The 23,728-nt window shown below is 42.0% G+C and overlaps 1 protein-coding gene across 1 annotated transcript in view; it reads right to left on the bottom strand.

Moving 5' to 3' along the window:
- Positions 1-23,728, bottom strand: part of LOC147011059 (sodium-dependent proline transporter-like) — a 162,100-nt gene that overhangs the window by 5,652 nt on the left and 132,720 nt on the right. The window contains exon 12 of the mRNA XM_085860584.1: positions 7,639-7,809. Coding sequence (XP_085716710.1) covers positions 7,639-7,809 — 171 coding nt within the window. The remainder of the gene's footprint in view (positions 1-7,638; positions 7,810-23,728) is intronic.

Below are 23,728 nucleotides of genomic sequence, written 5' to 3'. Positions count from 1 at the left end.
GGTATGCATGGTTCCTGTAATCAGTGACATATCTACTCTGGCCTGGCCTGACAATGTGTGTCATTTTCATTTTCAATATATTTGTAAAAGTTTCTAAAAAAATGTTTTCACTTTGTTATTGTGGAGTATTTTGTGTAGATCGGTGACAAAAATTATATTGAATCCATTTTAAATTCAGGCTCCAACACAACAAAATGTGAAAATGTCAAGGGGTGAATACTTACTGAAGGCACTGAAAAAGCAAATGAGACTTTTGTTTGTTTGTGTCACCACAACTCTGAGCTTCCAAGGTTAATCGCAAAAAATAGGATCACTTTTTTTTTAATAACAATACACCTCACAAGGCATTTTACACAGTCATTTTCTCACAATTTATAACTTCCCTGTCCCGGTGAAGTGGTGGGGCTCCAGAGGGAGTAGACGGGGTGGGGTGGATGGTGGTGTGAGGTGGGAGGGGTAGGGATAGGTTTGATTGAGAAAAAGGGGCAGTGCCGAGTACCTCTAAATCGATACTAATAAATAGTTAAATATATATATATATATATATATATATATATATATATATATATATATATATATATATATATATATATATATATATATATATATATATATATATATATATAGTTTTTGGACCTCTCTCTGAATGGTGAAAAATCACTTAATAAATTCTAGTAGCCGGATCCGGATCCGGATCTTCAGTAAAATCTAATCAGTTTGTCCTTGTCACACCCCCAACATATCCACTAAGTTTCATCTGGATTTTTTCTCAACACAGACAGACAGACAGACAAACAAGCAGACAGACAGAATGAGGTGAAAACATAACCTCCTTCATCCACAGTGGCAGAGGAAATAAAGAAACATTTCCTTAACATCAGGGCAGGACATCTGAGAGGTACACACGCTTCCTCTAAGCTGTCTCGTCTGATTTTGAATCATGACCCAGCTATAAACTGTTATCCCAGTGTTTCACAGGCAGGGTGATTCATCAATGTGTGTACTGTTAACCTGGACGTTGCATCTGCCGGAATCTCCCCACGCTCCCTTCCCCTCCTCACTTCCACCCGACTCTGTCTCTCTCTCTGTCTGTCTGTCTGTCTGTCTGTCTGTCTGTCTGTCTGTCTGTCTGTCTGTCTGTCTCTCTCTCTCTCTCTCTCTCTCTCTCTCTCTCTCTCTCTCTCTCTCTCTCTCTCTCTCTCTCTCTCTCTCTCTCTCTCTCTCTCTCTCTCTCTCTCTCTCTCTCTCTCTCCGTATCTGGAGGGGAGGGTGGTTGTCGCTGGATATATCTGGATGGTGGTTATGTTGGGATGGTGGTTATCTCCATACGTGTCTGGATGTTGGTTATGTCTGGGCGTGTTTGTCTCCGGACGTGTTAGGGTGGTGATTATGTTCGGACGAGAGTTTGTGTCCGGGCAGTGTTTATGTCTGGGTAGGAATTTATTTTTGGACGTGTCCGGGTGGTGTTTGTCTCCAGGCGGTATTTGGACTAATTTTGATGAGACAGTATGAATCTTGTTTAATGCTCCACCGCACGTCTGCCTTCCCTTCCTCTCACCTCATGCCGTCTTCCCTTTCCCCACTCCTCCCCACTCTGCTCCCTCCTTTCTGCCTCTCTCTCCTTTCTCTTCCCCCTTCCACCTCCTCATTCCCCCCCTTTCCTGCTCCTCCACCCCTCTCTCTCTCTCCCCTCTTACTATTCCAATCAGCGAAGTGACGGTAGGTATTTGCTTGTAGTAAATAAAATTGATTTTTGAATGCATCCCAATATATTAAATAAGGCAATTATCTGTATGTAAATGTGCTTTTCTTTGTACATCAGAAATTCATTGGAGAAAAAACAGTTAGGCGAAATCTCCACCAAACTTTACGTTCATGTTGGTATTACCAGAGTAAAAAAATAATAATAATAATAATAATCCTCCCCCATACAATACGAGTTGGGGGGAGAAAACTCGAGTCCCTTTATAGAGAGAGTAGCGACATCGAGGGTCCGGAAAAATCTAGTCACGTGATTGCGTGGAGCCATTTTGAGTCCATCACAGACAGGATCGGACGCATATCGGTCAGAGTTTTAACGTTCCCGCTGTACACAGCGTTCTCATTCGTGTTTTACATCGATTTTACGACAAAATGACAGGTTGCTGTGCCTTTGGGTGCAGAAATAGAACGGAGAAGGGATTCAAGATGTATAGATTTCCATCAGATGCTAAAAGATGGAAAATCTGGGAGAACAGTCAGTCGTGTTGGATGGAAAGAAACTTCTTCGTCAGTTCTCTGACAGGTCAGTGTGATGGTGGTAATGGTCCCATATGCGTATATTTGTGTGCTGCGAGTGAGACAGGCCTTTGCTTTGGCTTTCCAGGCTTGTTATCCATTGCTCGTGGATAAATTCGCACTTGAAGGGGAAGGCATTTCTATTTAAAATTAAGTTTGAGTTCGAGTTTTCGAGCTAGATCAATTAATATAGGGTCTAGATCATGTCTACAAAGTCAGACTCAGACTCAAAGTCAAAGTCAAACTAAAGTCAAAACAAAGACGAATGAACGGAGAACGGATCCGGGCTAACTCAGCCCACGGGCTAACACGGCCCACTCTTCAAAGGCAGGGTTAGAGTCAACACTAACCCTAATTCTGACCCTAACCCTAACCCTAACCCTAACTATAACACTAACCCTAAACCTGACCCTAAACCTAAATCTAACCCGAACCCTAAACCCCAACCCGAGCTTTTAAGAGTAGGTTATACCAAAGATTTAAATATATTGGTGTGGGTGTTGACTGCCAGATCTCAGGATACTAAACAGGTCGACACCCTATAGAAGCAAAGAAGGGAGCTCATCTAACTTCTGAGTGTAGAATGGTCAGGACTGGCTTTACCTTGTATACCACAAATGAGAAAGAGAGGGGGGCATGCATTGAATGTATGTATTTGTCTCTGTTGATTTGAATGTGTGAGTATATTAACTTGTGTTTGTGTGTGTGACTTTCAATTTATAATTTGTATGTGTGTGCATTCGTACATGCGTGTATGTGTGTGTGATTGTAAATCACAAATGAAGCTAGGGAGATGTGGTTTGGTGCACGTATGTACGCGATCCTAATCCGTATGCGTGAATATTTTCCTGCCTGCAGAAGCTGTCAGTCGCCGACAGACTCCGATGAGTGAGGAAGTGTAAGTGAGTGCCGTCGGATTTTCGTTTTTGACAAAATGATGGAAAAACTTGAACAAGGCTACTGCATCAAATTTTGTGTAAAGCTTGGCGATTCCCAAGTGGAAACGATCCGCAAGATTCAACAGGCCTTTGGGAACGAAGCAATGGGCACCACACAGATAAAAGAGTGGTACAACCGCTTCAAAGATGGTCACACATCAGTGGAAAGTGAAGCACGTTCTGGTAGGCCCTCAACATCCCGAAATGAGATCGTCATTGACCAAGTGAGGACCCTGCTGATGCAGGATCGTCGAATCACGATCAGAGAACTTGCAGATGAGGCGGGCGTCAGCATTGTATCCGTTCATTCCATTGTGACTGAGGATTTGGGCTTAAGGAGAATTTCAGCGAAGTTCGTGCCAAAGCTGCTAACGATCGAGCAGAAGCAACTCCGTTTGGAGATCGCACAGGACATGCTGGAGACTGTGAACAGCGATCCCAACTTCTTCAACACAGTGATCACTGGTGATGAGACCACAGTGATCCGTCATTTTGTCAAAAACGAAAATCCGACGGCGCTCACTTCCACTTCCTCACTCATCGGCGGTCTGTCGGCAACTGACAGCTTCTGCAGGCGGGAAAATATTCACGCATACGAATTAGGATCGCCAACATACGTGCACCAAACCACGCCTCCCTAGCTTCATTTGTTTACGCACGAAAAATTAAGGTTGGATACTTTTTGAACAAACCTCGTATGTATTTGAGATTTTGTGTGTGTGTGTGAGAGAGAGACAGAGGAGAGAGAGGAGAGAGAGGAGAGAGAGGAGAGAGAGGAGAGAGAGGAGAGAGAGGAGAGAGACGAGAGAGAGGAGAGAGAGGAGAGAGAGGAGAGAGAGAGAGAGAGAGGAGAGAGGAGAGAGAGGAGAGAGAGAGAGAGAGAGGAGAGAGGAGAGAGAGAGGAGAGAGAGAGGAGAGAGAGAGGAGAGAGAGAGGAGAGAGAGGAGAGAGAGGAGAGAGAGGAGAGGAGAGAGAGAGAGGGGAGAGAGAGAGGAGAGAGAGAGGAGAGAGAGAGGAGAGAGAGAGGGCCGGGTGGGGTGGGGTGGGGTGGGGTGGGGTGGGGTGGGGTGGGGTGGGGTGGGCTGATCTATTTTTGGTGGGATTAATATATGATCGGTCATATGTAGCAAAGTTTAGATTAATAATTTGAATATGAAAATTGCACAAACATAAATATATACCCACACACGATAAACAAGGTCAAACAACTGCAGAAATACAAAGACAACTCTTAACATTGTATTGTACATGCAGGGAGGTGAGAGTTCGAGTCTCGCTCTCACCTCCCTGAAATTAAAATGAGGCTGAAATAAGCAGCACGTGTACTTGTCTCGTTCATTCCTTCTTTGTCATGGTTCTAAATGTTTGTGACTCTTAAATTACAACCAGCTCTGTGAATTTCTTCTTTATCATATGGCTCTATGCCTGGTGTTGGCTTAATGGTTAGGGTGGTGGGCTTAGGATCCGAGGATCCTGAGTTCAAATCCCACTCGGCTGTTGAATTAATACCAGGTGGGGTTGACTCTGCCTGTCATCCTTCCGAGGTTGGCAAAATGAGTTCCAGCATGCTGGTATCCTGTGTCGGAGTGGCGACCCGTCCAGAATTGTACCCAATAGCCAAGGAGACTGCTTTGGCAGCACCAACGCTCTGCACAGAGTATGGTCCCAGTGGATGGATGGATATGGCTCTAAGTTGTCATAAATCTTCTATTTTGTCATCTTCACATAAATTGTTCATTATCAACATGGAAAAGACCATTCCCATCTCTCATGCATAGAGAACATAATGGAATACACGGTTCAATTCACTTACGCCATACGGCGGCTCTGCACGCCCACCGCACTGAATGGACTCAAAATGGCGTCAAATCGTTAGTTGTCGCTACTCTCTCTATAAAGGGACTCCAGAGAAAACTTGCCAATTCTCCCGAAGTGGGTGGGTGTTTCTGCTGTTTTCATTTTAACAACGAAATGATATACACACAAGTGAATTTGACAGCTGTGAAGTAAGGCCTGGGTTATTATGCTCCACAAAACACTTCCATGTTCATCCAAAGTTGTCTCCTCAACCAAATATTGTTTTCAACACATGGCCTTGCCTTCAATGCTTTTGAATGTCACAATATTATGTCATGTGCCTCCTGATTGGTCAATCTAAATTGATGCAAATGATGATGTCACTGATGGCATGTTTGGTAATGTAAATGAGGAATCCAGCTCACTAGTGGTGACTTCCTGGCAACAGAGGGGACACCGTGTGCTCTGTGGTGTTAAAGGTTCTACCGGTTCAGCTGCAAACTTTTCAGTCTCAGATATTGTTTTGTTTCGGATGATGCCTGAAGATAGAAACGGCAAGTAAGCTTGGAGCACTATGTGTATTCGTTTTAGGGCTGGGATTCATGTGTTTATTTTTTGTCAGTATACATGTGGACATCGTTGTGTTTCACGATGTGATCAAAGATGGCCGACTGGCGGCCATTTCAGTTGTGAAAAATCCCGTATCAAACATATCCTCAACCATTACTCGGACATCCATTTACCGATATTATTCAAACTTGGCACACAAATAAGGAATGATGACTTACACAAGAAAGTCATTGTTTTTTTCAAAATCAGTTCCAAGTTGGCCAACTGGCGGCCATTTTGTTCCTTAAATGGTCCCCAACCATTTCTCAGACATGCCTGGTCTGATTTTATTCAACCTTTGCACAAGTACAGTACATCCTGACCTACACATGCACCTCACTTTATTTTGTGATCTGTGCAAAGATGGCCGACTGGTAGACCGGTGACCATTTTAGTTGTAAAAAAACCCCCCAGTATTGAACACATCGTCAACCATTTCTCGGACTTGCATTTACCGATGTTCAAACTTGGCAAACAGATTAGGAATAATGACGTACATAAACACGTCATTTTTTTTGAGATCACATCCAAGATGGACACCTGGTGGCCATTTTGTTCCTAAAACATTTCCCCAACCATTTATTGGATGTGTCTGGTCCAATTTTGTTCAAATGTGGCAGAATCACAGTACACAATGGCATACACTTGCACCCAACTTTACTTTGCAATCTGATCAAGGATGGTCGACTCGTAGACCAGCGGCCATTTTATTTGTAAACAAATATGGGCTTGACCTTTAACTCCGTACAGCAAGATTACTAAAACAATGGAGGATCTCTAAGTCTTACTCACGTTGTTGTTCTTGTGGACGTTTTTGTTTCACAGCCTACAGTTTTCATCAAAACTTCCTGAAACTTGGCGTATATATGTAAAAATACCCTGCACAGACAGTAACAATCTCCGATTTTGAAAATTCCTCCTAGAAAAAAAGTTATGACGTCAAAATATCTCCACTAATGGAAATCGCCTAAAAAATTATCTTCAAGCTTTGCAAGCTTTTTAAATTCTGTTTGCGGGAATCGAACAGGGCATTAGCAGAGATGAATTACCGCACATATGATGTATCACTATGACGTCATATCAATTTTTAGGACGACATTCCTATTTTTTGACATTTTTTTGTTTCACAACCCAGAGTTTTCATCGGATCTTCGTGAAACATGTCATGTATATGCAGAAAGCCCATGCGCAGGCAGTAACCACCTCCAATTTTGGAAATTCTTCCTAGAAAAAAGTTGACGTCATAATATCGCCGCTAATGGAAATCGCCCACACCATTATCTTCGAAACTCGGCAAGCTGTTTGAATTTTGTTTGCAGGAATCAAGCCGGGCATTAGCACAGATAATTTATCGCAAACCTGATACATCACAATGACGTCATATTCGTTTTTCTGACGTCATCATTAAGAGGACGAGGATCTTTGCTTATTCGCGCTTGTTATTAAAAACATGGGTTTGTTTCTCAACAGAGAAACAACAACGCCTTTTAGACTGCATACACACTTTGCGCTTTGACACGCATTAACATATCTTTGCCATTTGTATTACCATGAATTTTAGTTCAGGATAATGTCCTTGTGTTTATTACTTACGAAATCTAAAGATTTCGTAAGTATATTGATGACTTATGTCATCTGTTTGTGTGTTTGTGTGTGTGTTAGTGTGTGTGTTTGTTTTTTAGGCTCGAGAACGGAAGAAGCTACCAATGTCAAATTACACCACATGATTCAGGAGCGCGATGGCTAACGCTGATTTGATTTTGGTCAAAATCGGTCAAAGGTCAAGGTCACAGTGAGGTCAAACATTCGATTTTTGATGGTTTTGTACAGAATCATCGTAGAAACTTCTGGTTTGCGTCGCTACCGTCTCGAGAGACAGCTTTTATTAGACAAGGTCAGAGGTCAAGTTGATGATTTCGCAAGTCCCAGTCTTTGACTGCTTGTTTTTGTGTTATATAGATTTTACACACATGTAAATTTGCTTTTTCCTTGTTTCATTCATTTTGCTGTAGATTACCTGCCAGAAGGTGCCAGTAGTCCTGGTGAGCGTATGAACCATTCCAAGCGGGATCCAAATGAGGATGAAGATGTTTATCAACCACCCCAGAAGCACCGATGCCCATAAAGGGTAAGTGTATTCTCCATAGTGAACAGGCTTGTAAAGAATGATTTTAGAGAGTATTATCACCTGCAGGAATCCAGGAAAATAAGTTAATATTTCAAACCTCTCATCAAGCTCAAATATTATTTGATTTTTCAATCACATCAGTGCCACACAAAAGAACTCACTTTTTCAGATCTGCACCCTTTCTCGATTTGGAACAATATTTGCCCGATTCGAAGCTTTGAAATGGAAGGCCTTTCGGGCTGAAGTTGCCAGAATGGGTGTTGAGGAATATTGCTTCAATGTTTCCAAGATCTTGGCTTTTCAGTTACTTTAAACTTCTCATATGGTTCCTATTTGTTGGAAAAAGTCCATCATTTTTCCCATGCAAAAAAGTGTTCACCCAAGGCAGCTCAATGATTATGGACCTGTTGCCCTCAGGTGCATCCTGTGTCAATGTATGGGGAACTTGATCGTGAAGTTTATGACATTAGATGTAGCTCTCGAATTGGATCCTTCGCAATTTGCATACAAATCAAGACACCAACTGACAAAGATCCATTTGAGTGGCAACTGACCTGTACGTTCGTTCACGACCCTGGATTGCAGTCATTCGAGAACACGCTGGGTTTGGCACCACAAACAACATATGTACACCAAGGGAAGGAAACCCAAAGGTACGTGAATCACTCCCACCTCCGACAGTATTATTTATTGATTTATCAGCAGCCTTTAAAACTATGCAGCCATTTACCCTTCTGAAAGTGCTGAGTAACCTGTGCCTGAACCCGCATGTCATACTCTGGGTGCAATTTTTTTTTTTACGAGACCATCCTGAGCAGGTGAAGGTGAATGGTAGTTTATCATCAATTTATCAATCTTTAATGCTGGTGTTGTGCAAGGCTGAGTATTATTCACTGTACTGTTCAGTCTGTACACCAATGGATGTGTGGCCCTCAAAGAAGTGTGTAAGTTTATTAAGTAAGCAGACGATACCGCCATTGTTGGCTGTCTTTCCAATCAATTGTGCTTTGTATCGTACCTCAATGAGATTGACGCATTCAATAAATGTCTTGGTGACTTTTGGCTCTGAATGCGTGCAAAACTAAAGAGATGATTTTGGATTTTCAAAAGGGTCAAAATCGTGAACCTGCAGTAATGAATGGTGAAACGGTGGAAATTGTGAAGAAATTTAAATAACTGGGCAATATTATTGCTAACAAGCTAACTTTTCAGGAAAACACTGATGTTGTGTACAATAAACCAATGCAAAGATTGCATCTTCCCATTACATTGAATTCATTTGGTGTTAGCTCACACATGATGTGGATGGAAACTCATTCCTTGCCGATTCGTGTTTTGACATTTTATTTGGTTTCTCGGAATAGTTATCTAAACGTGCAGAATGGGTCCAAACTGGGAAAGGTCATTACACTGGCATTTAAAGTGGATGGGCCTTCAATCAGTATGGAGTCTATATTTGCGAGCATTGAAAAGGAAGTCCATGCATGTATGCACCGATGAAAGTCAATTCTTGAACAAGACTTTTTCAAAAACTAACATCAGGGAGATGCTTTTGTTCTACACTTATTAAGAACACAAGGAAACTCAAGGAAACACAAGGAATACAGGGAAATCAGATACAGGTGGAGGCCATTCAGCCCATCATGCCTGTGCCACAACAACTCCACACCAATTTATCAACACCGGATCAAAATAAGAAATTGCAAAACACTTTTTTTGAAATTCAGTGTTTTTGTGTTTGTTTATTTTTTTTGAAGTTTTTGTATTTTTCTTTTTTTTCTTCCAGGGAAGGGGGGCATGGGCTTGGGTGAAAAACACGCAACATCAAGCACACAACACCACTTGGTGAGACCCTCACCAACAACACTCCATACACATGCACACAATCACCCATCAATGCTCAAACTACCTAAAAGTCCTTTCAACATCCCTTTACCCCTCTATTTACAAAACTTACAGGAACGTATCTAATTCCAATGTAAACTTATCTGCTGTTTCTGCTGCGATTACCTTTCCAGGGAGACCATTTCACACATTCACTACTCTCTGAGTGAAATTCCCCTGCCTTACTACCGTCTTCACTCTCCTTTTCTTTACTATCAGGCTATGCCCCCTGGTCCTATCACTGTCTACTCTGCTGAATGATTAATTTGCATTTATTTTGTCTCTACCTTTCATAATCTTAAACATCTCCATCATATCTCCTCATAACTGTCTCCTTTCTTGTGTATAAAGCCGTCTCCTTTCGCCGCTCCTCATAGCTAAGTCTAGCTCGGCCTGGAATCAATCTAGTAGCCCTGCGCTGAACCTACTCTATGGCATCGATGTCTTTCCTGAGTTGTGGTGACCAAATCAGCACGCAATATTCTAGATGTGACCCTCACTAAATTCCTGTACAATGTTAACACCACCTCTTTTGATTTAAAAATGATCCCCATCCGAATACAACCTGAAACCCTGTTTGCTTTACCTATAGCTGCCTGGCATTGTTCTGCCTGCTTACCTCCTGTATCTATTACCACTCCCAGATCCTTCTCCTGTGTGATGCACTCCAAAATGACCCCGAGCATCATGTAATATTTATTTTCAATATTCTTCACAATCCTCAACACCTTACACTTGCTCAGGTAAAATTCCATCTGCCAATCTTTTGCCCAATCTATGCAAGTATCAATACTTTCCTGTCTCTGATCACCACCCCCTCTGCTATCCAGCTCACCTCCAAGCTTTGTCTCATCTGCAAATTTGGAAAGCTTTCTCTTCACATCACTATCCAAATCGTTGATGTAAATAATGAATAGTAATGGTCTGAGTACTGATCCCTGAGGTACCCCACTACCAGCATCCTTCTTCCCACTCACAGCCACTCTTTGCTTCCTATCACTAAGCCAGTTTGTAATCCAATTAGCTACCAGACCAGCCACTCCACCAGCCCTCAACTTGGCTAACAACATTCGTATGGTACCTTATCAAATGCCTTCTTAAAATCTAGATATACATTGTCCACTGCCTTTCCCTCATCCACCCAACCAGACACTGCTTCATAGAACTCTAAAAGATTTGTTAAACATGAACTACCTTTGGTAAACCCATGCTGACTACCTTTAATTAGTTTGTATTTATTTAAATGGTTCCACATCTGATCCTTAATCTCTGCAACACCTTCCTGACAACTGAAGTCAAGCTTACTGTCTATAGTTTCCCTATTATTCTCTGGATCCTTTCTTAAATTATGGTGTTACATTTTCTACTCTCCAATCCTGGGGTACCTGTCCTGACTACAGTGAGCTATTGAAAATATCCGTTAACATCTCGCTTACCTGCTCAGCCACCTCCCTCAATACTCTCAGTTGCATATTATCTGGCCCTGGAGCCTTATCTACTCTTAGATTACCTCGCTGTTCCATTATTTCCTCCAATCCGTGGAAACAGGATTATTAATTGAATTTATAATAATGTTAAAAAAAAATTGTCTTAGTTTAGTACTTTGAAAAAGAATTCAATAAATGTTTATGCTGAGAAAGCGAGTTAAGAGCAGACTACGCATTTCTCTGTAAAAGTCGAAAACAATCTTGTAAAACCCTACCTGTTTGGTTACCATTGTCTGGTGACCATTTCGTCAGCAAGGCAAAACATGGCTCTTTTCTATTTCCCCCCTCCCCACACCCATTTCTGAGGCAGAAAACAACACCCAAAACAAAACAAAACCTCTCAATGTTGCAAATTTGAAGTCCACAAAAGTCCATCTGATGTCATAATAAAAACTGTGTATATATATATATATATATATATATATATATATATATATATATATATATATATATATATATATATATATATATATATATATATATATATATACATATATATATATACATATATATATATACATATATATATATATATACATATACATATATATATATATATATATATATATATATATATATATATATATATATATATATATATATATATATACTCAAGATTCTAAGTAAGTCTTAAGTCTTCGCAATATCAGTGAGAGTTGAGGCCTTCCTTGTTGTGCATGGAAGTGTTCTTTTGTTTTATCGAATAAACGGCTTTCATGTAAACTAACTCTTTTTTTTTTACTCTTTTGAGGGAGCTGGAAAACCCGCTTCGACAGTTGGTGACGAGGAACGGATGACCCCTCCAGCCGCGGATAAGGATTCTGCCTGGCCACGGGTGGACGCCAACGAAGCTAAAAGTGAGGAATCTCTGTTGGGACGCATGGTTTTCTCAGTCACAGGCAGACAAGTTCTCCGTGGAAGGTGAGCAGTCTGGAACCGAGCTTTAAAAGGTAAGTATATATGCCAGGCTGTTTGTTGGATGAAATAAAAGACTTTTTAATATATATATTTTTATTTATTTTATATTATTTCTTTTATTTTTAAGAAAAGAACGGCAATTCCCGAAGATAGGATAACATCTGGAATGTTTTATGTCACAAGGTGGAGGACATAATCTGTTTATGTCACAAAGTGGAGGACATAAGCTGTTTATGTCACAAAGTGGAGGGCAAACAGTATATGTATGTATATATATATATATATATATATATATATATATATATATATATATATATATATATATATATATATATATATATATATATATATATATATATATATATATATATATATATATATATATATATATATATATATATATATATATATATATATATATCCTGGTGTTGGCGCAGTGGTTAGGACAGCGGCTTGGGATCCAAAAGGTCCTGAGTTCAAGCCCCGTTGGGCCACTGAATTAATACACCAGGAGGTTGACTCAGCCTGTCATCCTTCCAAGGTCGGCGAAGTGAGTACCAGTGTACTGGGCTGGTGTATACCCCGGTTAAAATAGGTGTACCATATCCCTGTGTCATAAGAGGCGAGCAGGGTTGCGTCAGGAGGGGCATCCGGCGTAAAACATGTGCCAAATCACTGTGCGGATCATACGGATGATCCGCTGTGGCGACCCCTAACGGGAACAGCCGAAAGAAGAATATATACACACACACACACACACACACACACACACACACACACACACACACACACACACACACACACACACACACACACACACACACACACACACACACACACACACACACACACACACACACACACACACACACACACACACACACACACACTATGTCGTCGACTTGCGACTTACGACTGATCGACTTTATGACCACTACGACTTTACGACCAGACTGCTCCGCCTCTCCGCCCACTCAGACTGCTCAGTTTCCGCCCCAGCGCCCGCCGTTGCTCGCGTGTTTGTGTGGTCTCGGTAAAAATTTTCCTTCAAACCCCCAAGATGTCTACCAAGAGGAAATTATCTTCTCCTCCCCAACTTGTCAGGTTCCTTGTGTCCATAATTTGACGTTCGTTGGAATTTTTTGGAGAGTAGCGAACCCCAACATTTTTGGAAAGCTTAAACAATACCAAAACAGAAAATCCATGTTTCACATTTTTTCATTTCATATAATGTGATCAAATAGGTCGTTTTGGGGTAAAAACCCATATTTTTAAATTTCAGCTTTGAAAATTCAAAATTAATCGCAAGCAAGCAACTGATGATGCATAATTGTTAACTTGAGGACAGTTCTCAATATAGAATACATATATCTGTATTTTGAGCAATGGTTGCCATGGAAACAGCTATCATTTTGTCAAATTTCCGTTTATTTAATGTATTGCTTTCAAATCTTGAAACAAGTAACGCATGAATATGGTGATCAGTGAAATGTACTTAATGTCAAATATGAGTTTGTAGCCAATTGGCATCACTGTCTCTTTTGTCACTCATCATTGCCATCGTCATCATCACTATCGTGGTCATGCCGTTCAATGTTTGAGTCCTCATCATTCTCACACGACGTGCTGCATCTGCAAAGATCATTGCATGTTAAGTTCTTGGCCCTGCAGGAACATCTCTGTGATGAATATTCTGTCTTGCATTGGCACCTTATCATCTCGATAATTACCTTTGGTGCAGGGAGAATGTCTGTTGATGTCGGTTTGAGTTGACCATTCGTGTCCTTGTGGAAGCCATTCTTCAATGGATCAAGAAATGTTGGATGAGAAATTGCTGCCTGACCCCAAACGTATGCCTGGATATGTACCCGCATAATATGCTGCCTCAGAGCACTGACAGTTGGTGGTAACTTGTCATTCTCAGCCATGTTCTTACAGAAGAGATGCCACCGAAGTTCAGGGATGCTGGAAATATCGACACCACTTGGACAATATCCTAAACAGACAAATCTTGCGAAAGTTGTGCATAGGTCCTCTGACAGTTCAGCATCCTTGCAGAGCATAGCAAAGGCATTTACCATGTCGTCATCGGCCTTCAAGTAGCACTGGAACCACTTTGCCTTACCATGTCGAGCGAACCGCCCAGTATTATCGGCACCCGTGAATGTGTGGAAGGCTGGCAATGCCTGGGCTCTCTCCTCACCTAGGGCCTTCCAGATTGGCTAAATTTTGACAATGCTAGATGCCATTGAGATTGATGTGTGTCTTGGCAGGAGATGATAGTTTGCTATGGCAAGAACCAGAACATCTGCATCAGGTGAGAATATCGTGAGCTCAATATCTCCCCGTGTGTTGCTGTGATGCAGCTATTGCTTGCTGGATCATCAACGTATCGGCCTCCTCATGGTTATGTGCCTCACATTGGAGACCCCTGTTGCTCGACCTCTGCCCAGATGCCAAAACGACGACCAACTTTGTTGAATCGCGGTTGTATTCTAGAGCTTTCTCTGTCAAGTACTCTGTCAGATCAGCCTTTGTTTGATCATGGGACAGAAATCGACTCATCGTGATGTTTGATACTGGTATCATCCTTGATCTGATATTGGGCGTCTTTGACGTCGTTTGTCTCTGGTTGTGCTCTTGAGGGAATCTTGCTTGTGTGTATCAAAAACAAGAATTACATGATCGAAGCCTCTGGTCAGACTCATCACCCTATCATTGAAACATTCACTGAGGTCCTTCACTGTCACGACCATTGCTGATTTCTTGGTCATTTTCTGGACAACTACCATTCCATCCACGACTGCGACCTTCGTGCTTGTACTGCCATCAATTACAGCATCAGCGGGTGCTGGTTCCAGTGTGTGGCAACAAGCTCATCTTCTGGTAAAGATGGTTCCTTGTTGGCAAACTTCTCCAAGTTGTGGATGAGCTTCAACTTGTTGGTGCATGACAGTAAGCTACCGTTTGGTGCAAACAGGGCCTTCGGTGTCACAGTGAATTCAAAGTTGCCAATTGCATCCTTCTGGTCGACGTCCCTGCTGGATCTGGAGAGTACCATCAGTCTACCATACAAATCCTTGGTTTCTTTTAGATACACTGTCTTGTCCCTGATCTTGATTGCTGGTGTTCTATTGCCAGACATGTACATTCTGTTCTTCTCCTTCTTCACTGGCACCCATAGGCTGACATCACCATTGATCCGTTTAGCAACAAAATCTTCATAGAGATTCTGTCCCGTTTCATCAATGTTCAGGATCTGTGGTACAAATTCTTCTGGCACATAAGCGTGGGTAACCACATTGAAGAGCTGGTTACCCTCAACTTCAAATGGATTTTCATGATTAAGTATGGCAGCTTTGATTCGGTCAATTGCATTGTGTTCACGCTTGACGACACTTGGAGACAGGCCATGGTGCTCAGTGATCTCACTTTCCTTCAGACCAAACTGTCCCTTAAACTTGCAAGACAGGTGTGACAGTTCAGGTGCAGCCAAGAAGAATCGCTGTCTGGCATTGGCATTATTTGATATGCCAATCAGACCAGAGTGAACCTTCAGCAACCTGTTCAGATGTTCAACAGTGTGATCTGCTCCGATCGATACAAATGGGATAGTATTCTTGGTGACTGAAATATTGCTTTCTTCGAGCTCCCTCCAGGTCTCTGGATGGCTGGTCTTAAGCGCATACATGTCAGATGTGTATCTTGGCCAGAGCTGCTTGTACTTGATTCTGTCCATGGCAAAAAATATCTTGCTGAGTTCTTCACCGGCTTGAAGATGAAGGTTTAAGTCGGCATTCCGAGATGCTGCAACAAAATGCAGAATTGCCTCTACTCTGTGGAGATAATTCATCATGGCCTTGAACATGGCATTCTTTGAGCGGCTGGCCTCCCATTCCTGAAGTCTCTCAAACAAGTTCTCATTGATGATGACTTGGAGCAGACAGTTGCTGGCTTGCTGTACTGATTCAGCTTTCAGTGCTTTGTCATGTTCTCCACAAGCAGTTTGAACTGTATCTGTTACAACAACGCAGACTTCCTTGAGATGCGGATTGTCCTTGAAGAATTCTTCTATTGCCATTTTAGAGAGTGCCACATACGAGTATATGTGAGCTTGAATTGAGCGTTTGTAATGGGTGCATTTCAGAATCTGTCTTGTGGTTGCAGATCCATACACATCGGCTTCCATCCAAGCATCGTCTATGCCAGAGTTCTCTATGGATGCACCCAGAATCCTACCCCATACAGAAGAACATAAAATGACAAAAAGGTACATGTGCCTCAAAGGCCATCACAACTTACCGAAAAAAGGAAGAAAGGTGTTGAAAACCGAATATGATGAAACGAAGCTCCGAAGTAAACTGTCATGAATAAAGCGAGAATAAATGAAGCGAACTGAAAATGACGTCATAGTGCTGCACGTGCTTGGACGCGCGCCGCGCCACATCACGACATCATGCCACGCTCAGCAACCCTAACCTGAGGCGATGGCATGGCGCCGCGACGTGGCATCACCTATGTTCCCGACGAGATCACACTTACAATACATCAAACTACAAAAACTTAAAATCAAACGTTTTACTACTGAAGGTGCCGAAACCTTCTGATATTGAGCAACAGACACACCAATGTTTCATTGCACAGATGGCCGTTTCCATGGCAACCAACTGTTCCAATACTTGAAAATCATAATACTTATGTGTAAGGTAGTCATGGTCACTATATTTAACAATTAAAATGGTAATTCCACTCCAAAAATGCTGTTTCCATGGCAACCGACAGTCAGAATGCAACCTTTTATTATCTTATAAATTCCATTGTTAGCCATTTAACAGTAATCCATCATCAGTTGGTTATTACCTTCGCATTCTGCGAAAGGTTATGTTTTGGTCGGCGTGTATTTATTTATTTATTTATTTATTTGTAATCTTGTGATTCGTATAACTCAAAAAGTATTACACCGAATTGCATGAAATTTCATGGGATGATTGGTTATTAGCCAGGAAGCATTCGATTGGATTTTGGGATCGTTCGGGTCAAAGGTCAAGGTCAAGGTCACGAAAAGGTCAAAATCGTCTTTTTACGATAACACGGTCAATTTTTATTCAATTTGCATGCAACTAACGCCAAAATGTTCAGAATTCAACGCCTCATCTTGTGATATGCAATATGACACAATGACGCCCATACTCTTGTTACCGGTTAGGGGTCAAAGGTCAGGGGGGTCACGACCTTGAAAAATATGCGGTTTTTGTCATAACGCGGTCAATTCTTGTCCGCTTTACATGAACCCAGCACCAAAATGTTCAGAATTTAATGCCCAATCTTGTGACACAATGACGTCATAACACATGTCACCGGTTGGGGTAAAATGTCGGGGGGGGTTACGCTCTTGAAAAATATGCGGTTTTCGGCATAACTCAGTCAATTCTTATTCGATTTGCATGAAACCAGCATCAAACGAGATTACCTTCTCTTGTTGAAACGTTGTATTCACCGAGTTTGCGAGTGAAGACTCGCCAAAACGACGTGAGTTGATTGTTGTTTAGTCCGTAGCGCCCGAAAGTCGGGGGTGGGTGGGTCATGACATTATAGATATGTGGTTTGTGTCATAAGACCATTCATATGAAACCAGTTCCCCACACTCATACCAAGAACAAAAAAGTAGTGGCGGCGAAGGTATGCGCTCTATGAGTGCCCTTTCTAGTTTTGTATTGTTTCAGATTTTTTTAAATTGGAAAAAAAAGCGTTTTTCACCCCAAAACGACCTTTCCAAAAGTTGAAAAAATGTGAAACATCATTTTTTTTCCATAGATTTTAAACTTCTCAAAATTCTCCAAGTTTGCTACTCTCCAAAAAATTCCAACGAAATTACACAAGGAACCTGACTAAACCTGCCAAGAAGAAAAGAAAGGCCATTGATCTCGCCACGAAAATGCAGGTGATCAAACAGTACGAAGGAGGAAAGAAAGTGAATGTGATCGCACGTGATCTTAAGTTATCACACTCCACTGTGTCGACAATTTTGAAAGACAAAGAAAGGATTCGTGAAGCTGTGAAAGGTTCTGCACCCATGCGATCGACAATTATAACAACGCAACGGACCGGGCCCATCCACGAAATAGAGAAATTGCAAATATTAAACAAATGTATGTTTTTGCAAATATTGCCACAACTTGGGGTGAAATTGTTGGCTTGATTGAAGACCTTGTGAGCGACCAAGACCCACAGAACGAGCTAGACCTTGAGTGGGATGAGCTTGCTTGAAGTTCTACTACTTGGATGGAACTAAACCTTCAAGTTGATGAACTGGATTCAAACCTCTTATCTGTTGAGGTAAGATTTTATTTTCCTATTTTCAAAGTTTGATTGAAGCATAGACTCATTTAATAATTAAATCACTTAATTAATACATTATTATTTTTTCTCACAGGAAATTCTATCTGAAATACGAAATAAAAATACTGCTTTTGCTACAACTTGGGGCAAAATTGTTGGCTTGGTTGAAGACCTTATGAGCGACCAAGACCCACAGAACGGGCTCGACCTTAATGGCCCAACCAAAGAGTTATACCTTGGAGACCTTGTGATCGACCAAGACCCACAGAACGAGCTCGACCTTGATGAGCCAGAATACAAGTTTTACCTTGGAGACTCACAAATTTTGAAAAAAATCAGTAAATGAGTTCTGCCTTGATGGTTTAAATAACTACCTTGGAGACTCAGGAAAAGGGTTCTGCCAAGATGGTTCTAAATATGGGGCCTACCTTGGAAACTCACAAATTTTGAAGAAATCAGAAAATGAGTTATCCCTTAGAGACTTTTATTTTATCCCTTAACTCCCTTAGACTTATCCCTTAGACTTAAGTTATCCCTTAGAGACTAGAGACTTAGAGTTATCCCTTTTATTTTGGAGACTTGAAATGTGGGTTCTGGCTTGATAACTCACAGTGTGATACTTATCTTGGAAACTCAACAGGAATGTGGTTATACCTTGGAGACTTGGAAAGTTGGGTTTATTTTGGAGACTTGAAATGGTACCACTCTTTGGGATCTAAACCTATCGATGCGGTTCTTTGTTGGATGGTACTTGATGAGAGCAATATCAAGAAAGTTCTTACTCCCCCTTTCTCCTTCATCAAACCTGAAAGCCTTAAAAGACAGAATTGGAAAAAGAGAAAAAAAAAAACATAAAAAATATATTGTTGAAATACGTATTGAAAAAAAAGGCATTGTGTTGGGCGAGGGTTGAGATTTTGAATGTGAGGTTGGGGTTGAGATATTGAATGAGGGTTGGGGTTGAGATTTTGAATGTGAGGGTTGGGGTTGAGATTTGAATGTTGGGGATGGAGTTGAGATTTTGAATGAGGGGTGGGGTTGAGATTTTGAATGTGAGGGTTGGGGTTGAGATTTTGAATGTGAGGGTTGGGGGACGCACACACACACACACACACACACACACACACACACACACACACACACACACACACACACACACACACACACACACACACACACACCAACAAACAAAAGTTAAGCCTTGACTATTCAGTTGAGGATTTTGTGTTTTGGGTTCACAGATCTAAGAACGTCCCCCCTTGACACACATTAGATATGACAGATGCCACCTGCTATACACCTCGGACTTGGCCCTCGAGTGTCCACAACGGTGTATAGTAGGAGGGAGTGAAGCGCCAACCCATTGCTCCCATTGTGCACACACACACACAAACACACACACACACACACACTCACACATCATCATCCAAAAGTTAAGCCTTGACTATTCAGTTGAGGATTCTGTGTTTTGGGTTCATAGATCTAAGAACGTCCCCCCTTGACACACATTATATACTGTTATACACCTCGGACTTGGCCCTCGAGTGTCCACAATGGTGAATAGTAGGAGGGAGTGAAGCGACAACTCATTGCTCCCATGGGTATTATCTGCTTAGTTTTGTCTTTTGTAATTCCTGTGAATAAAATGAACCTAAAATCTCTTCCCCTTCTAAATCATATATCTTATAAGTCCAAGGAACCATATCTATTACATCAACAATTTTAAAAAGTTTGTTCGTCCATCGCTTTTTATAACCTTTTTCAAAATGAGATTTCCACCTATATATTCTTACGATATCACCAACTTTGAACTTAGGTTTTCTGACATTAATCTCTTTTTCATATTTTAATTTTGTAAATGTTTCTGATGGTTTCATATTCGTTGACATGTGAATCGTGTCATTTTAATTATCCACAATATCCTGAATAAAAGATGACCATTGTTGTGAAGCGAGTTGTGTGAATTTTTTTATATAGTCTCTCTTGTAAGTCGCGATTAAAACGTTCAATGACAACGGCCTTTCCTTCATTAAAGGTACTGTATAATGTAATGCTGTTATTTTTTTGAAAATTCATAACCGTCTTGTTATAAAACTCTCCATCCTCATCAGTCCACAATTTTTTAGGTTTTCTCTTACTTTTATTAAATATCTGTTGAAAGGCAAACATAAGAGTATTACCTGTTTTTTTTTTTTTAAATGGACAACCCATGCGTATCAACTCCTCAAATCAACAACGGTTAAAGCATACTTGTACCCCTTATCATTATTGAGTTCAATCAAATCAGCCGACCAGATATAATCAACTTCCTTGGAATAAACCTTCCTTCCACAAAACTTTGTGAATATTGGTTTATGTAATTCATCAGATAATTCCTCTTCAGTCTTAATGGCATCATTAGAGCCTATAAGTTTTTTGAATTTCCAAGCCCAAGTTTCAATTTAGCACTGATCATCTTCTTCACGATGAAACTATCAACTTTTTCTCTCAAGGTTGGATTTTGTATCAGAGACAAATTAAACAACATTTCTCTATCGGCTTCATGCTTTTCTTCCAAAGTTGTGGGATTCCCACAATCAATATCGTGTCTCATGCACACTTCATCAACCCTATTGATGGGCTTATTCCATGATTTAGGATTGTCTGCCTTATCTCATGTTTTCTCCAAGTTTGTGCCTGGACCACAGAAAGAATATCCCGGTAGATGTAATTCCCCTGGTATTCCAGTCGTTGCAAATTTACTTCCTGATAAAAACTTTTGTATATCTCCTCAACGTTTGTGTTTGGAAATAAATAAACACTTTTTTGAATCACACACCGAATATGTACCTTTTTGTATAACCTTATTATTTTTACTTTTAAAATATGAAATATTTTTAGTGTTTGTTTTCTTTTTGCATTTGATACAATAACTCATTTATTTATGAGAAAAATTCCTGCAGAGTGCAAAAACCTTTTTAGTTTCCAACATGCACATTTGAATCTTAATTTTTAAAACATAAAGAATCCTTAGAAACGGCCATCCATATCTAGTGCCCAACTGTGTCTGCAGACGTCCTCCTGCAGTTGGGTTACTTCTTCTTATTTGGAGGTTGGTGGCAGGATTTGCACTCCGGCCGCCGTAAAACCCTTCATTCCGCAAAACACAAAAACGCAAAAAAATCTGAAAACCCACTCCATGGAAGTACCTCCTGTGCAGCTTCCCTTCGCAGGGCAGCTCACCGGATGACGGGATTGGGGCAAAGCCTTCGGGACCCCCAATCTTTGATAGGAGGGAAACCACGGGGTAATATCCCTGGGTCAGATTGCGGGAGAGTGTGTCGGAGTGGTGCTGAGGTGTCGTCCACCAGACGGCAGTCTCCTTGGGTTAACCTGAGGCGGTCCCTTCGGGTGGGTGCCTGGAATGTCCTATCCCTAAGAGAGGATGATCACCTGTCTCTGTTATCATCTGAGCTCAAGCGTTTGGACATCGGGATTGCAGCTCTCTCTGAGCTTCAGAGACCGGATTACGGAGAGATAATGGTGGGTGGTTACACCTACTATTGGTCTGGTCGCTTTGATGGTTACCATACCCAAGGAGTTGCTGTAGCTGTGTCCAATAAGCTGACCCCAATGATAATTGAGGTAACACCGGTCAACGAGCGTATTATGAGATTAAGGATTCGGCACTCCTTAGGTGTCATTTCTCTGGTCTCTGTTTATGCTCCGACTGAGGCGAGTGATATCACCGTGAAGGATGCTTTCTACACCACACTCGAGTCTGTGGTTGATCAGTGCCCCAGACGAGATACACCTCTAGTCTTGGGGGATTTCAATGCATCGACTGGAACTGATAGGGATGGTTATGAGGTGTGTGTTGGTCCCCATGGGTCAGGAACTATGAACCAGAATAGCACTAAGTTCCTTGACTTTGCAAGAAGTCATGGACTTAGGGTGGCTGGTTCATGGTTTCAGCGCCCACAAGCTCATCGCTGGACTTGGTATTCCAACGCTGGCGGTGTGGCAAAGGAGATTGACCATGTCCTCATTGACGGTCGTTGGAGGATGATCCAGAACTGCAGGGTCTACCGGAGTGCTCAGTTCCTCAATACTGACCACAGGCTTGTTGTAGCAACTCTAAAGCTGCACCTTAAATCCTGGAGAATGGTACCATCCCAGCCTCTGCTGGATGTTGCCAAGCTCAGGGATGAGAGAGTAGCTGAGGAGTTTGCGAACAGGCTGAGTGGACACTTGGGGGGTCTGGGTGCTTTGGGGGGTCCTGAAGAGTTGTGGAGCGCCTTCAAGACCACTGTCCTTGATGTTGCCGGTGGATGTCTTGGAACTCACCGCAGGGCAAAGAAGAATTTTGTCTCTCAAGGGACACTGGATACCATTGACCAGAGTCGCAGGGCCAGGCTGAATGGCAGAGCTGAGCTGTTCAGAGAGCTGAGGCGTAAAACTGTACGTGCACTGAGGGTGGACAAGGAGGCCTATGTGCGAGGAATCTGTGAGGGGGTAGAGCATCACCTGTGGACAGGTGATTCTCGTCCCGCTTACAGGGGAATTCGCGCATTACGTTCATCCAAGCCCATCCCTCGGAGCACTGTAGTTCGAGCAGAGAGTGGTAGGCTCTTGACAGAGGTGTATGAAGTGAAGGCCCGCTGGGCCGGTTACTTTGAGCGGTTGTACCAGGCTGATCCCCCAGCTGTTGAGTTGGACGTCAAGGGTGTTACAATCTCTGTTGCTGACCCACGAATCAACTGTGGTCCACCTTCGCTTGTGGAAACACGGGCTGCGGTGAACCAGTTGAAACGGGGCAAAGCTCCAGGGATTTGTGGCATCCATGCCGAACTTCTCAAGGCTGGTGGAAATGCTGCACTCGTATCGTTGCATGCAGTTTTGTGCTCTGCCTGGAACACAGGCATCATCCCAACTGACTGGAAGAGGGGCCTTGTTGTCCCTCTTTGGAAAGGGAAGGGTGATCGCCAAGACTGCAACAACTACCGAGGGGTGAAGCTGCTCTCAGTGCCGGGCAAGGTCTTTGCTCGGATAATTCTTGATAGGGTTCGCCACCATCTGCTTGAGCACCAGCGTCCAGAGCAGTCAGGCTTTACACCAAAGAGGTCAACGATTGACCGTATCCTTGCCCTTCGTGTCCTCACCGAACGCAGACGAGAGTTTCGGCAGGGGCTGCTTGCAGCCTATGTTGATCTCTGTAAACGTTCAATTCAGTGAATCGGGATGTCCGCTGGAGGATTCTTGGTCTTCGTGGGGTGCCACCAAAACTGATCGATCTGATGTCTGAACTCTACTCTGGTTCGGAGAGTGCTGTGAAGTGTGGTGGTACCACCTCTGACTTATTTCCAGTTGTT

Source organism: Eptatretus burgeri, chromosome 16 (assembly GCF_056783735.1).
Source record: "Eptatretus burgeri isolate ZD-2024b chromosome 16, Ebu_testis_v1, whole genome shotgun sequence".
Classification (NCBI taxonomy): Eukaryota; Metazoa; Chordata; class Myxini; order Myxiniformes; family Myxinidae; genus Eptatretus; species Eptatretus burgeri.
The sequence above is the reverse complement of the archived record's forward strand: the minus strand, read 5'-3'. Positions and strand labels throughout refer to the sequence as shown.